General features: G+C 44.5%; 1 protein-coding gene across 1 annotated transcript in view; it reads left to right on the top strand.

Annotated features, from left to right (window-relative positions):
* Positions 1-135: 135 nt before the first annotated feature.
* FOXO3 (forkhead box O3) overlaps positions 136-14,598 on the top strand; it is a 141,536-nt gene continuing 127,073 nt past the window's right edge. The window contains exons 1-2 of the mRNA XM_006881165.1: positions 136-312; positions 1,358-2,112. Coding sequence (XP_006881227.1) covers positions 1,492-2,112 — 621 coding nt within the window. The 5' untranslated portion in view covers positions 136-312; positions 1,358-1,491. The remainder of the gene's footprint in view (positions 313-1,357; positions 2,113-14,598) is intronic.

Genomic DNA, 14,598 nt, shown 5'->3' with positions numbered 1-14,598 from the left:
ACACCCCGGCCCGTCGCCCCAGCCCTCCCCCTGGGCGGGGATCCGCCCGCCCGCCGTCAGCTTAGGTTGAGGCTCCCTGCGTGTGTCTATAACTTTGTGCTGCTGCCGCGGCCGCCCTGCTTGGTGAAAGGAGGAGGAGGAATGTGGAAGGCGGCGGCGCGCAGGCTGACAGGCGGCTCCTCGGGCGGGCTGCGGCGCCAGCGGCCAGAGCGTTTCCCTTTTGCCGAGGCTGCGCGCCCCCTCCTCGCCGTGCCCCAGGCCCGCGCGGGATTGTGCGTCCTCCTGCCTCATCCCTGAAGGGAAGGAACCGAGGTAGGCGCCGGAGCTGTGCAGCGGGGCGGCCACCACCTTCCCGGTGACTCCGGATCTGCTTCCGAGCTGGGCCAGGCGCTTCCCTTTTCCCTCTCTGTGACTCAGTGTGTGCGGGCCCCCTGCTCTCCCGCTAGTGTTTTTAAGACTTGAGTGAAGGGAGAAAAACTGTCAAGATGGCAGCAGCGGGAGCAAGGAGGTGATGAACGGGCTGGTCCGGGTTTTCTTGAAGCCCAGTAGACTTGGCGCTTCCCGACCTGTTGGAAGATTTATGCACCGATTTGCCCCCTCCCTTTTCTTTCCTGGGGGGTGGGGGGGTGGAGAGGGGCGGGGAGCACGACGTCCACGGGGAAATTAAACCGCACAAACCTCAGAGCGGTGGTCCCTGCCCGGTTCGACCCATTGCAAACACTCGCTGTGCTTCTTGTCCTCTTTCTCCTTCCCTCCCCCCAAATGACAAGGGCCCGTGGAGCTCCGACTCTTAAGGGGCAGAAAGGAGCCAGTCGCGCCGATTCTATGTTTAGGCCCCTCCACCAGGCGGGGTACAACAGGGGGGCGGCGGGGTGGCCAGACTGGGGAAGGGGAGTAGAGCCCGAGACACCACAGACTTTGGCGGCGCTACCGCGGGGAGGCACTTGAACGGGGCCGAGCGAAACATAAACAAACGCACGCTCGCCCGGGCCAGGGCTGCGACCGCGACGGGCTGCGCCAGCGACGACCGCTGCCCACTTTAAAGGCGCGGCGCGCGCCCCTCCCCCGCGCCCGCCCCCTCCTCCCCGCCCCACCACCTAGCCCGCGAGAGACCTGCAGATCTGGCGGCGGCGGCGGCGGGGGGAGGGGGCTGCCCCGTGCCAGCCCGTCGATTCGCTCTCGCCTCTTCCGTGGCCTGGCCAGGGGGCGGTGTCTGCTGCGCCAGGTTCGCGGGACGCACGTCTCCAGGTTCGCCTGCTCCTGCTGGGCGGGCGCGGTGCGGTGCCAGAGGCGGCGGCGACGGGCAAGGACTGAGCTCCAGCCCGGGATAACCAATTCTTCTCTCGTGCTTCCCCAGGCGGCAGCGGCGGCGGCAGCGCTGCTTGGGAGCCCGAGCCTTCGCGGCGCCCGCATTCCCTCCCCCGCCGCACCCTGCCCGGGAGAGAAGGGGAGATCGAGAGAGCCCGAGCCGCGGGCGGGCGGGCGGCGAAGATGGCAGAGACCCCCGTCTCTCCGACCCCGCTCTCGCCGCTGGAAGTAGAGCTGGACCCTGAGTTCGAGCCTCAGAGCCGGCCGCGCTCCTGTACATGGCCCCTGCAGAGGCCGGAGCTCCAAGCAAGCCCAGCCAAGCCCTCGGGGGAGGTGGCCGCTGACTCCATGATCCCCGAGGAGGAGGACGATGAAGACGACGAGGACAGCGGCGCCGGTGGGGCAGGCTCAGCCATGGCGATCGGCGGCGGTGGGAGCTGCACGTTGGGCTCGGGGCTGCTCCTTGAAGACTCAGCCAGGCTTCTGGCTCCGGGAGCGCAGGACCCCGGATCCGGGCAAGCCCCCTTGGCGGGTGCGCTGAGCGGAGGAACGCAGACACCGCTGCAGGCTCAGCAGCCGTTGCCACCGCCGCAGCCGGGGGCGGCTGGGGGCTCTGGGCAACCGAGGAAATGTCCGTCGCGCCGGAACGCTTGGGGAAACCTGTCTTACGCTGACCTGATCACCCGCGCCATCGAGAGCTCTCCTGACAAACGCCTCACCCTATCCCAGATCTATGAGTGGATGGTGCGCTGTGTGCCCTACTTCAAGGATAAGGGCGACAGCAACAGCTCTGCGGGCTGGAAGGTGCGTACCCACCCCGGGCGGAACTCGCAGGGCCTTCTGCGTGCGCAGCGCGAGACGAGCCTCGGGTTCTTCCGAGCGCGCCTCCGGGCGCTGGGGAGAGGGGCTGGCAGTGGGAGCTTCTGCTAAGAGGCTTTGAGGTTCTCTTTGTGACTCCTGAAAGACGGTTACATGGGGACGGCAGTGGAGGGAGGGAAGGAGGCTCTTGGGAAAGCGTTGGGGATAGCCAGGTGAGAAGGACAAACAGATAAGAGTGCATCTCCTGTACTCCAGGGCAGCGCAGAGGAGGTAGGTCCGGTGGAGATAGGTAGTGGGGGCTGCTCCGATGCTGTGAATGGGGTGTAGAGCTAAGGAGCAGAGTTGGAGGCTACCTCTGCGGAGTTGCAGTGGGATGTATGATTTCCAGTGGCTCTTAAAAGCATGCTGCGTGGACTCAAATGACTACTTGAGAACCTTTGGGACCAAGTTTGTGTGTGAACTTCACCAGGCACATAGATCCCATTAGGAACAACAGCGGTTGCAAACCTTTCTCTGACCAAGCACCCTGTCTTAGTTTGTGTGAACACCGTCGCTCCTCAGGGATGACAGCGTAGGAAGCTTGCAGGAAGTCTCCCCAAGCGTTATGGGTCCTGGAAAGAGCCAGCCCAGCCACTTCTGCGCAGAGTGGCGCACCTGCTGATCCTGCAGAGGCCTGATGCTGGCGCTGTGTGCCTGTGTCCAGGTGTGGATGCCTGAGGGCCTCTGCTTTACCTAGATCAGACGGAGGGAGGTTGGTGTCAGGGCTTGGCTTCTACCTGTAAGTGAACCCTAAGAAAGACTCTGCTGTTCCTTTTCAGCCTCTTGGGGCACCAGACACGTGGTAGGGAGAGAGGTGTGGAAAGACCTATGATGTAATGACTTCCTGCAGTTGGGCATCCTAAGAGATTAACTCTTCTGCCCCTGCGGGGCTGCTGATACCCAGCTTTTTGCTCTTTCTGAGCACCCCACCCTTCCTGGCTCCTTCTTCCAAGATAGGAGTGTGTCATTCACTACCGGGTAGAAGACAGCTCTTCATCATTCTTGATAGACATCACTTATCAGCATTTTACTATATGTGATGCATTTCTTTTTTTTTTTTTAAAGGGGCAGTTGTTTCCTCCTTCTGGCCCTTCATTATGTTAGAGGAGCTCTGTGCATTCCTGGTTCCATTCAGCAACCAAAAACCAGCTTATTGCTGTCAAGTAGAACCCTCTGACAGCTTTTCAGCTTTTCACTGGCAGTAAAATCAAGGGGGAGGGGAAGAGATGTTGTCCACCTTTCTTGAAGAGCAGCTGATGAATTGAAACCATGCCTTGTGTATTGGCAGTGCAGTTTCTTACACATATGGTTATGAGAGCTCCCCTAATGGGTTCTATTGTTGATCTGTGCTGTAGGAACTGACTCTTGGTTGACCTCCAGCAGGTTTGCAGTGGCAGTTAATTATATGGTAGGAGATTACCCATCCTTCTTTTGTGGAGCAGGTGGTGGATTTGAACCATACAATTTTGGGACTGCAGTGCAGTGTCTAGAACAAGAATAGATTTAACTTGGTGGGGAAATAGATTGAAATGTCTTAAAGAAGACTAAAGAATTCAGTGCACTGAACATTTTATCTTCAAGGGAACAAACCTTAGATACAAAGTATCTACTTTCTTTGCTTGTTGCTCCTGCAAAGACCATGTTTGGATACCTTAAAAAGTACATATGTGTTTCTGTATTTTTCCACAAATTAGAATAATTTCTTTTTATACCTAATACATTATAAATCTCATATTTGATTTAAGTTTTTTACTTTACAGAAAGAATGCAAATTAGCTCCTATCAAAGTAGAGCTAACATGATACCTTTTAAAAGTTGTTTTCCCAACTCTTTGGCAGGGGTTAATTTCAATATACAGTGTCAAGAGAGGGTGTGTATATATCATTTAAGATGAATTTGTAAGTCTGGAATATTTTTGAAATCCCCCCTTTCAAATTTAGTCCTGCATGTCCAGAGAATCTGCTAAAAGTTTAGCTAACTTTCCATAAAGTTAGCATACTGATAATTGTCACTTTTATATAATTTTTAAGATTATAAGAATAACATTTTATTCTGTTGTGTTTAAGATAACTTTAATAGCATTTGCATATTTAGACTTTTTTCATTAGAAACTGGCATCTCTAAACTCAGCCAGACCCACTGCCATCACGCTGATTCTTATTCATGGAGATTCTCTGTTAGGGTTTTTGAGGCTGCAGGTCTATACAGGAAAATACTCTATCTCCTCTTGGGGCGTCTGATGGATTTGAACCACAGACCTTAGCAGCCTAACACTTAATGTACTATTCCACTGAGGCTTCTTGAAAAGTGGTCTTTAGTTGAGACTTTCTTTCTTTAGTTAAGATTTATTGTCAGATAGCTTGTAGGATTTATAAGAGATTTGGGACTAATCATAACTGTGATTATATGTTGTTTCATTATTCCTTGCATGTACTCTCCTCTTTCTTAAAAACCTTTTTGAAATACTATAAATTGAAATATATGTTTAATATAGGCCACCCATTTGATTATTTTTGTTTTCACTTTAACTGTTTCTGGAATCTAGTGGGAGGCTGCTTTCTGACTTCTGGTGTTTCTGGTCTGCATACCTCTGTGAAATGGAGAGTGGGGAATCCTCATGCCACTAACCCCACTACAATTTTGATAAATTATATCAAATATATATAAAATAAATCTTATCCCTGCTGTTCAGAATTCCTTACACTCTTTCAACCAAAATAATATTCAAAGGAGAGAATAACTTGATCTTGAAAGGGTTAGAATTTTACCCTATTTCCTTTTCTCAATATCGTATGACAACTAATCCTTGAAGACTGTAGCGATGTAATTTGGTTCAAGAGTTTTTGTAAGATGACCTTCCTCAAAAGATGCAGCCATGCAGGAACTTCCAAATCTTTGATGGTGGAAAAGAGCCTTTGAAACTGGCACTGGTTTCATATTCTGATTATGACTAATAGCAAGACTTTTTTTTTTGCTTTGGTTTAGTGGGGGTGTAAGAAGAGGGAAAGGGAGAGGTCAAGAGCTAATTGTGACCCATTTCCATGCGTCCAAGTGATTAGTCATTTTGGAAACAATGCATGTGCATTTAAGTCATGCTCCTTTCATTCTGAGGTTGCATTAAGGCTTTAATTTCTGAAACAGTCTAGATTCCAGGTAAACTTAAGTCATGTGTGCGTACAGGACACAATACACAGGTGTAGGCATTACTTCTTTTGCAGCTGTTCACCAATGCGTTGTAAGATCCTTCTGTAAGCAGAATTATCACCCCAGGATCATAGAATGAAAGAACTAGGGAAGCGGGCTTGGAGATCAGAACCCAGAACAGTGGTTCTCAGGTCTGGTCTTACATTAGAATCACCCAGGGAGTTTTCATAATAAAGGGAGGGAGTTCAGTATCCAGAAAATCAGATTAGATTAGGCTACAGACATAGCATTGTTTTTGTTTTTAAGTTTCAGATCATTCCACTACACAGTAAAGATGAGGGTTGCTGATCTAACCACCTCCTTACTTCATAGGTAAAGAACTTAATTCCTACAGATTAGTGATTTAAGATTATACAACTAGCTGGTACAGAGGGAATTAGAGTCTCACATTCTAGAGGGCATTACCCATTATTACATTATTTTCTCACTTTCAATTGAGACTTTTGAAAGATCTTTAACTAAAAAATGAGTTACCTTACATGAGTAGAGTTTGCTTCCCGGAAAAGTTTCTTTCTTCTCAATCTAAAAATATATAAATAGAGGCCAAATATATTGTGTTTGTAAAACTGTCCAGTGCATGCCAGTCTAGGTGCTCAGGAGCTGCATCAAGAAATAAAGCATTTTATACACTGATAGACAGCTGAGTTATTTCCTCCTATTGATTATTGAGAGTAAAGCTAGTATTGTGTTGTGTACCATCGAGTTGGAACCAACCCGTAGTTGACCTTCTGGTGGGTTTTCAAAGGGAGTTAATCACATGGGAGGAGATTGCCTCTCTTTCTTATGTGGAGCAGCCTGTGCCTCGAACTGCATGCCTCTGGGATTGCAGTGCAGCTTCTTGCTGCTAGGCCACCAAAGCTCCTGAGAAGTGTAGCATTTTAATAGATGGAAGATTTAGTAAACTTAGAGATGTATCAGATGTGTAGGGAGGTTGAGGGGCTGGAACAGTGGTTAAAGCCCTCAGTTGTTAACTAAAAGTGAGGCTTTGGTTGTACTAGCCCTCCAAGGGAGAAAGCTATGGCAGGACCTGTCCATAATAAGCCGAGGTACTTCTGTGGGGCAGGTGTGCTCTGTTGCTGTGAGCTGAAAGCACTCCACGCCCATGGGTTTTTTTGGTTGATCAGATCAGCTATGTATTATGCCATGGAGAAAGGTGATAGCTATCTCACAGGTTCCCTTACCTCAGGTATTAAAGTAGAATTGAATAATCAGATGCGGTTAAGAAGGGAAAAGGTTACATTTCCTTTCTTTCAGATTAAGCTCACTCGCACTGAATTTATAATTGAACTCATTCCTTCTACCTTGTACTTTCTACCAGAGTTTTCTTGGATGCTTCCCGGTTATCACTTACCCCTGCTGCCCACACTAGCATTTTCCATGGGTCAAGACACTATCACATTAGACAACTATAGACTTATGTAGTGACTCTCCAGTTTTACAGGTACAAGATGCTCCTACAGCCAAACATAATACGTTTAAGAGACAGTCTTGCTTTAAATGTCTGCCCTTATGGTTTCTTCTGAAAGCAGAAAGAGACGAGAGCTAAGCTGTTACGTAATGTTATATATGTCCTCATAGTTTCAGTTCTTTAGATCAATGCATCTAGTTCTTTTCAAAATACTGGACTGTGCAAATTTTTACTACAGTCTTTTAAACTTTCAAAAATTACAGTTATAATAGTTGCATGGTGCCTTGTGAATGACCTCGGTCATGTCTTAGTGTAACTCATTAAATGGCCAGTTATGGTCTGTTCTGAAGAATCTCTTCTGCTTGGTCCATGTTGCCAGAAGGCTGTTTTGTAATTTCCTTTGGCAGTCCTGTCTTCGTCAGTGATTCTCAGCTAATCTACTTCCTCTTCCTACAGCAGCAGTGCACTAGAGGGACTGTTTTTCCTCTTTTTCAAAGCTGTGTCATTGACCTATGAAATGAAGAAATTGGTCCTTTTTAGACTTTGATCTGTGAACCCCATGTAGCATAGAGACTTTTAAAAAATGAAGCTAAGTGTTTGTTTTGATATGTTTATCTCCTTCATAGAAAATGAAATGAAACTACAGCAGACTTATTTTTAGGAGATTTTAGGAGGATTCTATTTTAAGAAAGATGACACCATAGAAGAACATCTTGTAGTGAAACTTTACTTGTGATTCTTTCTTTAAAGCCTCCAAGAGTTTTTGCTTTGTTTTGTTTTTAAATTAAGGAAGAGGCATTGTCCTCTACAAAGGCATAGACCTGGTCTGGAAAAAGTTTAGCAGAGATTAATAATCAAGAGTTCTAGGTAAAAATGCAAAGATAAGACTGTTTGGGCCTGTGCAGTCTGGTTGGTTCCTCACACACTAAAGCTTCTTCAGACTTAGATTCCAACAGCTCCAGAGGATTGAAGATTTATTTTATTTTCATACCTGCTCATCTTGCCTGGGAGGAATAGCCTTGATCCAATTCTTCACTTCTTTCCTGCCTCACCTTTTCTTGCATCATTAATTGAGGGGACTCAGAGACCGACTTTGTCTTCTTGCTGCTGTAGAAGTTGGAGGTCATGGATATATGGAGTGGTGGTTGTTCATTGCCATCAAGCCAGAAACAACGTATAGCTGATCTTCCAGCAGGTTTTCTTTCAGAAGCTAAAATCCCACAGGAGATTGACTGTCCATCTTTTTCTTTCAGAGCAGCTGGTTGACTCAAATTGCTTGCCTTTCGGTTGGTAATGTGACTTCTTTCCACTAAGCTACCAGAGCTTTCCTTATGGATATACAGGTGGTTAGCATCAGTGAGTGTTACAGCTGGTATATAGTAAGTAAAAGATTGAAAAGAAAAAACTTGCCTCACCCATTTGCATCATGTACAATTTCAGTCAGCAGATAACTTAGGAAGGCACACTGTGTGCAGGGCGTTTGGCTGGGCCTCAGATGTGTAATTGTAGCCAAAAGGCAAATAAGATTCCAGTTCACAGGAGTTCACATTATAATTAAGACAGAAAATAAATGTGTGTATCTGTGCTTTGAGAACCTGTAATTGTTGTCCATTCTCTTTGCCCTTTTTACTTTGTGATTCTTTTCTCCTCAATACTCCAGCTCTCTGCAGAGAAGTGACTGGCAAGTGGCAAGGTTGCTGTTGAACTCTGACTTGGAGATGGTTTTGCAGCAAATACAGCCATTTTCAGATTACATTGAGCAGCTCTTTTGGACCTGCAGGGTCACCCCAACCTGGTCCTGTCCTTTGGGTCTGTTTAGGAAGGCTAGGCTTTTTAAAGTCTGGCTGACTTGGGCTTGAGCGCTAGCACACCTGTTGCTCTGAACTGATGTTGAAACCCAAGACTGCCTTCTGGGGCCTGGTGCTCGACTGAGTTCCTTGTGGGGTGGGTGTGGAGCCCTGATAATGCTGACTCATCTGCATTGCTTCTTGCATAAAATTCAGGACCAAAAGATAATGCAACTACCTCATTTCACAGGTGAGGACACAGACCAGGCTTAGAATCACACGGCTAGCGGAGGTGGAGTTAAAAGTGTGTCTGCAGAAGCCAAGGCTGCCTCTGTTCTGGAGTGTCTACTGCTAACCATTGTGGTTTCACAGCTGTTCGAGTCAGCTCTGTTGGCCTCAATTGCTACAAGCTCTTCATCTGCCCTCTTCTGCACTACTCTACTCCCCCGGGTTGGCTCACACTTAAGAGCTGTGTTTCTCCTTTTGCACTAGCCTTCAGCACTCCCAGCACACCTTGCTGAAGCAGCTGTTTCTCTCTTACCCTCATTCTGCACTACCCACCCTGTGACTTCTGCCTTTTTCTTTTGTCATTTTTCTGTAAATTGTAACATATTGATAAGTACAGTCTAGGAGCCTTAAACGCAGGGACTCTGTCTACCAGAGAAGTGTACCTGATGTTTGGAGCCATTTTTTGGATCCTATGTTCTCACTGTAGGAAGAAGGCCTTATTTTGGGACTCTTGGCACTAAAAGGGAGTGTTATGACTGAAGATTGTGGTGATGTCATATATGGCGTCTTTTAGATACATGAAGCTATAATTTGATGGTGGTGGTCTAAGCCTTATTTATTTTGATGTAAGTGTGAAATGTTCTCTGATCTATATGGGATTTCCTGCAAAGCGTCATGCTTCCTACTGTGAAAGTCAGGAAAAACTTGGTAAGCGGAGAAACCTGACCTTGAGAATGGCCTTCATTAAAAGGAAGGTGAAGTCAAGTGTACACTATGTAGCCCTAATGCATACATTATTAATCATCCAGAAAGATTCTGGCCGCATAATTCGTGCACCTGTTAACCAACAGATTGGTAGTTCAAATCCACAAGCTACTGTATAGAAAGATGGATTGTTTACTCCCGTAAAGATTTACAGCCTCAGAAACTTATGAAGTGTCACTCTGAGTCAGAATTGACTTGACATCAGTGGGTAAAAAGATGCATTCCTTCAGCTTAAACTTATCTTACTCACTTTTTATAGGCATTATACTGTTGTATTTTCTGTGATGTTCTAATTTGGAGACACAAACCCCAGGCATTTTTTAAGTCCTTTGTATTGGGAAGTAGAAGTTACATATAAAAGAGATGATAATAAGCAGTCTTTTGAAATTAACCATTTCAGGGCTAGTCCATAGCTTTTGTGAGTTACAATTTTCTAAGTAAGTGCCTAAGCTAGTAATTATGACAAGAGCCCCCATTTGCGATTATATTATTTCCCAGACACACTATCTAACCATTTAATTATTTCCTGTTAGTGAAATATGTTTTTTACTCAGTGGAACATTTGCCCTTGTTAACTTTTTTTGTGTGCGGATTCCTTTCAGTGGCATTAATTAACTTCATGAAGTGCCACATCAACATTTTTCATTTCCAAATATATTTCATCTCCCTTAACAGAAAATTAGTTCTTCTTAAGTGATATCTATCCATTTCACTCTTCTCTTAGCCACTGGAACCCATGAAGAAACTTCGGTGTCCATGCACTTCCATATTTTAGACATTTCATACACGAGTCATACATATTTGTACTTCATTGTCTGACTTACTTCACTTAGCATAAGGTTTTCAAGGTCCACCCGTGCCGTAGAATGTATCTTCCGAATGTTATTTCTCTTTACATATGACTAAGCCATTATGTGACTACATACTACTATATTTTGTTTATAAATTTATTTTGGGACATTTAAGTCATTTCTGTCTTTGGATATTGTGATTAATGCTCCAGAGGACTTTGATGTTCAAGTATCTGAGTGTCTGCTTTCAGTTCTTTTAGCTATAAATGGTAGGAATGGAATTGTGTGACAATATGATAATTCCATGTTTAACTTTTTGAGGAACCTTCACATTTTTTCAGAGGTGGCTGTACCTTTCATTTTGCAGCCTTACCAGTGAATGGAGGTTCCAACTTCTCTACAACTTTGCCACTCTTGTTATTTTTGGTTTTTCAAATAACAGTCACATTTAAGGGAGAGAAAATGCTAACTCATTGTGGTTTTGATTTGCATTTGTGATGACAGGTTTAATTTTTTTGTTTGTTTAAGGGAAAATGACATTGAGTTTGCAGGGGCAGTGCAATTGTTTTGTCATTTCTGGGTCCTTGCTGTATGAATTTGAAGATTAGCATCAATTTCTTCAAAGAAGATTGTTGGATATTAATAAGTTTTTTTCTTAGTCAAACAACTTTCATTTCCCAGTTTTCTTAGTTGGAAAAAGAACTACAATAGTTGGTGTCCAAAGGGTGTTGTTATGCAACACTTCTTCCTAATACAACACAAATGTAAGATAAGGTGGAGTAAGTTTCAAGTGGGGGAAGAAACCTCCAAACTTTCTTGCTAGGTTTTAATTTTTAGACATTTTCTTTGTAGTGCATTGGTTACTTATTGTAGGATAACATTAAGAAAGTGAAACCATCTGACTTCTCTGATGGGCTTGTGGTCCTTCTAGTAATTCCATTCACTTTTGGGGCAAAAACCAAACCAACCCAACCCACTCCTGTGAGTTGATTCCAGTTCAGTGACTCTAGGACAGAGTAGAACAGCCTCCTCGAGTTTCTAAGGCTCTGACTCTTTGCAGAAGTAGAGGCCACAGCTGTTTCCAGAGAGCTGATGGTGTGTTGACTGCTGACTTTCTGGTTAGCATTTGAGCTCTAAGCACTGTATCATTAGCGCTCCCTCTGTGGACTGCTAGGTCATTGCTTATGGTGAAGATGCCAGCTTATCTTTGGGATGCTCACCGTGCCTGGTGCCTAGAAGTTCCCTCAGCCCCATAACAGGGAGGCAAACCCTGGGCAGAGGGAAAACGTGGGGCACACTTATAGGGAACAAGGCCGAGATAGTAAGTGACCCCCTTCCCTCAAACAAATAAAAAAATGATACACATTCGCTTTCTCCTAGGGTGAACATGGATTTTTTTTTAAAAAAATAATAAATCCAACAGATATTCCTTTTGCAGTTTTCAGTATGTATTTTTTAATTTATTTCTTTGAAAATCTTATTAAAGGAAAATTTACATCATATTTCTTCTTGGGTTTAAGGTATCAGGAAAATAACTTTGCTCCTAAAACCATCAAGAATTTACTTTAAATTCGGAGCCAGCAGAGGGAGTGCACAAGTCTTTAAGCTGCTCTTCGGTGTTTTGTTTTCTCTCCAATATTGAAAATAAGAATTTGATTGAAAACAAAGAACTCTGATCCACAATTCTTGAGAAGATGGAAGGACATAAGGTTCATTACCATTGATGGTGGTGGTGGTTGTGTACCATCAAGTTGGAACTGACCCATAGCCGACCCTCTGTCAGGTTTTCAGAGACAGTTAATTGCATGGAAGGAGATTGCCTATCCTTCTGTGGAGCTGCTGTTAGATTTGAACCTTGTGCCTTTGAGGTTGAAGGGCAGTTTTTTACCACTAGACTGGCCACCAGAGCTGTGGTGGTATGTAGACTAATCCAGGATTTCTCTGAAGCTCCCTGACACATCCTATTCCCATTCAAGATTTTTTAAGGTCCCACATACCAAACCTTCAGACTCATCTCCTTTAAGAGCACAGTGTCAGCGATCCTGATAAACCAAAGAACTTGGAATGGTGGTTCCTCTTAACCACAGCACCAGGTATTGTCTTAGTTTTTAAGCAAAGCCAGAGGGAGCTCTGGTGGCCTAATGGTGCTGCAATCCCAAAGGCATGCAGTTCGAGTCCACCAGCTATGCTTCGAAAGAAGGATGGACAATCTCCTCCTATGCAATTTACAGCCTTTGAAAACCCACTGGAGGATCAACTGTGGGCAGTTCAGACTCCAGGGAACTAAACAACAATACAAGCTAAAGTAAATCCACTGCAACTGAGCCAATCATGTCAGCCCATCACCCTACTTCAGAGGCGGTTAATCTTTATAGGAGAATGCCCATTTTTCTCTCTGAGTGGAGTGGGAAAGGATAGATTTGAACTGACAGTCTTTGGGTTAACAGTTCAACACATAACTCATTACACCATCAGGGTTTCTAGTACGTGTTTCAAGAGGCTGTTGATTATGCAGTAGATATGGTGCTCTGCTACTAATCAAAGTTCATTGGTGTAAACCCACCAGACGCTTTGTTGAGGAAAGATTGAGACTGTATGGGGCAGTCCTGCACTGTCCTCTAGGGTCCTTGTGAGCCAAATCTGCTTTACAGCAATGGTTTTGGGTTTGTGTTTAGTGACTTGTAAAGATCTAGCTTATGTCTGGACTTTTAGTATGAAAGCAGAGAGAGTGGCTTGAAACTTTGTTCAGAAACCTGTTGGTTTGAGGAGTCTCCTTTTTGTTTGGCCACTGCCTCATGTGACTACAGTGTACTGTGAGTTCGATACACAGTGTACTGTTTGGGGAGAAGTAATAGAGTGATAGCAAGGTGTGTAGCAATCTCTTGGTTTAGGGTGTTCTCTCTGAAGTTTCTCCCTGAAGGGATCCAGATGTCTGCTTCTACAGGCTTCAAGTGGGAGAGGGGAAGAGGGCAAGTACATTTCAGGATAGGGGGTATCCCAGCATTTTATAAGTATTTCTAGCAGACATTTGTTGCCAAATCAGAACTTATAATTAAATGTATTAAAATCTTTTTTGAGGTGGTTGCCTCTTTGAAATGTATATACTTAAGGCTAAAAAAGGCAGATTGCCAAGAGAAAACCAGAAAATGTTACGTAATACAAGTTGTTGGCAGGTTAAGTGTTTATTTCTAGGGAAGAGTCTACTGCTTTCTCTTCAAGGTAAAATGATGTATGAGCAGGCCCTAAAATGGAGACTTAAATTGGCTACAGGCATGTGCCCTGAGATAACATGTGGCTAGCTGAATGTTTGTCCAATTACTTTATACGGTTCTGTGTATGTTGGAATATGTGTTAGAACTCTCAGTTCCAAAGTAAAGATAGGTAAGTAGTGTCTGGACAGTGTCCAGAGGATAGACTGGAACCCAGTGATAAATGTGGAACAAGCAGGATGGTTTGTCTGATAACTGGATGGAGCCAAGGTACAGGGTGGAGAAAGCAGCCATGGTTGACTTCTGAAGGTACAAACTGGGTGTTAACCTGAAATTGAAGGAAGATAGGAAGTATCCGGTAGAGCTTGTTACATGTCACCTTGAAAGCTGGTGCTGCATTAGAAAGATCAAGTGAATAGTCATTAACTCAGATAATTAAAGTCTCAAAACTGCTTTCCCCCTCTGCATTGTCTTAACAATTGATTTTTTAAAAAATGGTTGTTTCGTCATAAATTATTTGGCTAATTGCCCTGGTTCCATATTTCATATTAAGCTTAGGCTGAGTGAGATTTAAAATCCACTGCTCACATCCTCTCCTTTCTCTCTCTTTAGTTTTTACTTTAGTTAATTAAAAACAAAAACCAAACCACAAGCCTATGTAGTTTTTCTTTTGATAAGTGTAATGGTTTTTAGAAAGTAGAATGCTTTCTTGAACTCTCTCCATTAGAACTTTTAATGTCTGTACATATCTTTAAAACAACAACAGACTTTCCCTTCCCCCAACCAAAACAAAAACCAAGCTACCTAATTTAAATTGAAACTGTATTGCTATAGGTCATTGAGAGTTTTTACTTTCCAAATAGCTGTTTTGGCACTTTATACTAGCATGCATTCATTTCTAAGTCAAGGACTTGTTAATGTCACACTTAATACATTTGCTTCTGGATCTGTGTTTGGTATCCTTTTTTTTTACAGAGCTATCAGTTGGTGGAATGAAAAGAGACATATTCACCAGTTGTTTTTCTGTACAGTCCCTTTAA

Source organism: Elephantulus edwardii, unplaced genomic scaffold (assembly GCF_000299155.1).
Source record: "Elephantulus edwardii isolate Elephantulus edwardi_28Jun2011 unplaced genomic scaffold, EleEdw1.0 scaffold00013, whole genome shotgun sequence".
Taxonomy (NCBI): Eukaryota; Metazoa; Chordata; class Mammalia; order Macroscelidea; family Macroscelididae; genus Elephantulus; species Elephantulus edwardii.
Note: the sequence above shows the minus strand (reverse complement) of the source record. Positions and strands in the feature narration are given on the sequence as shown.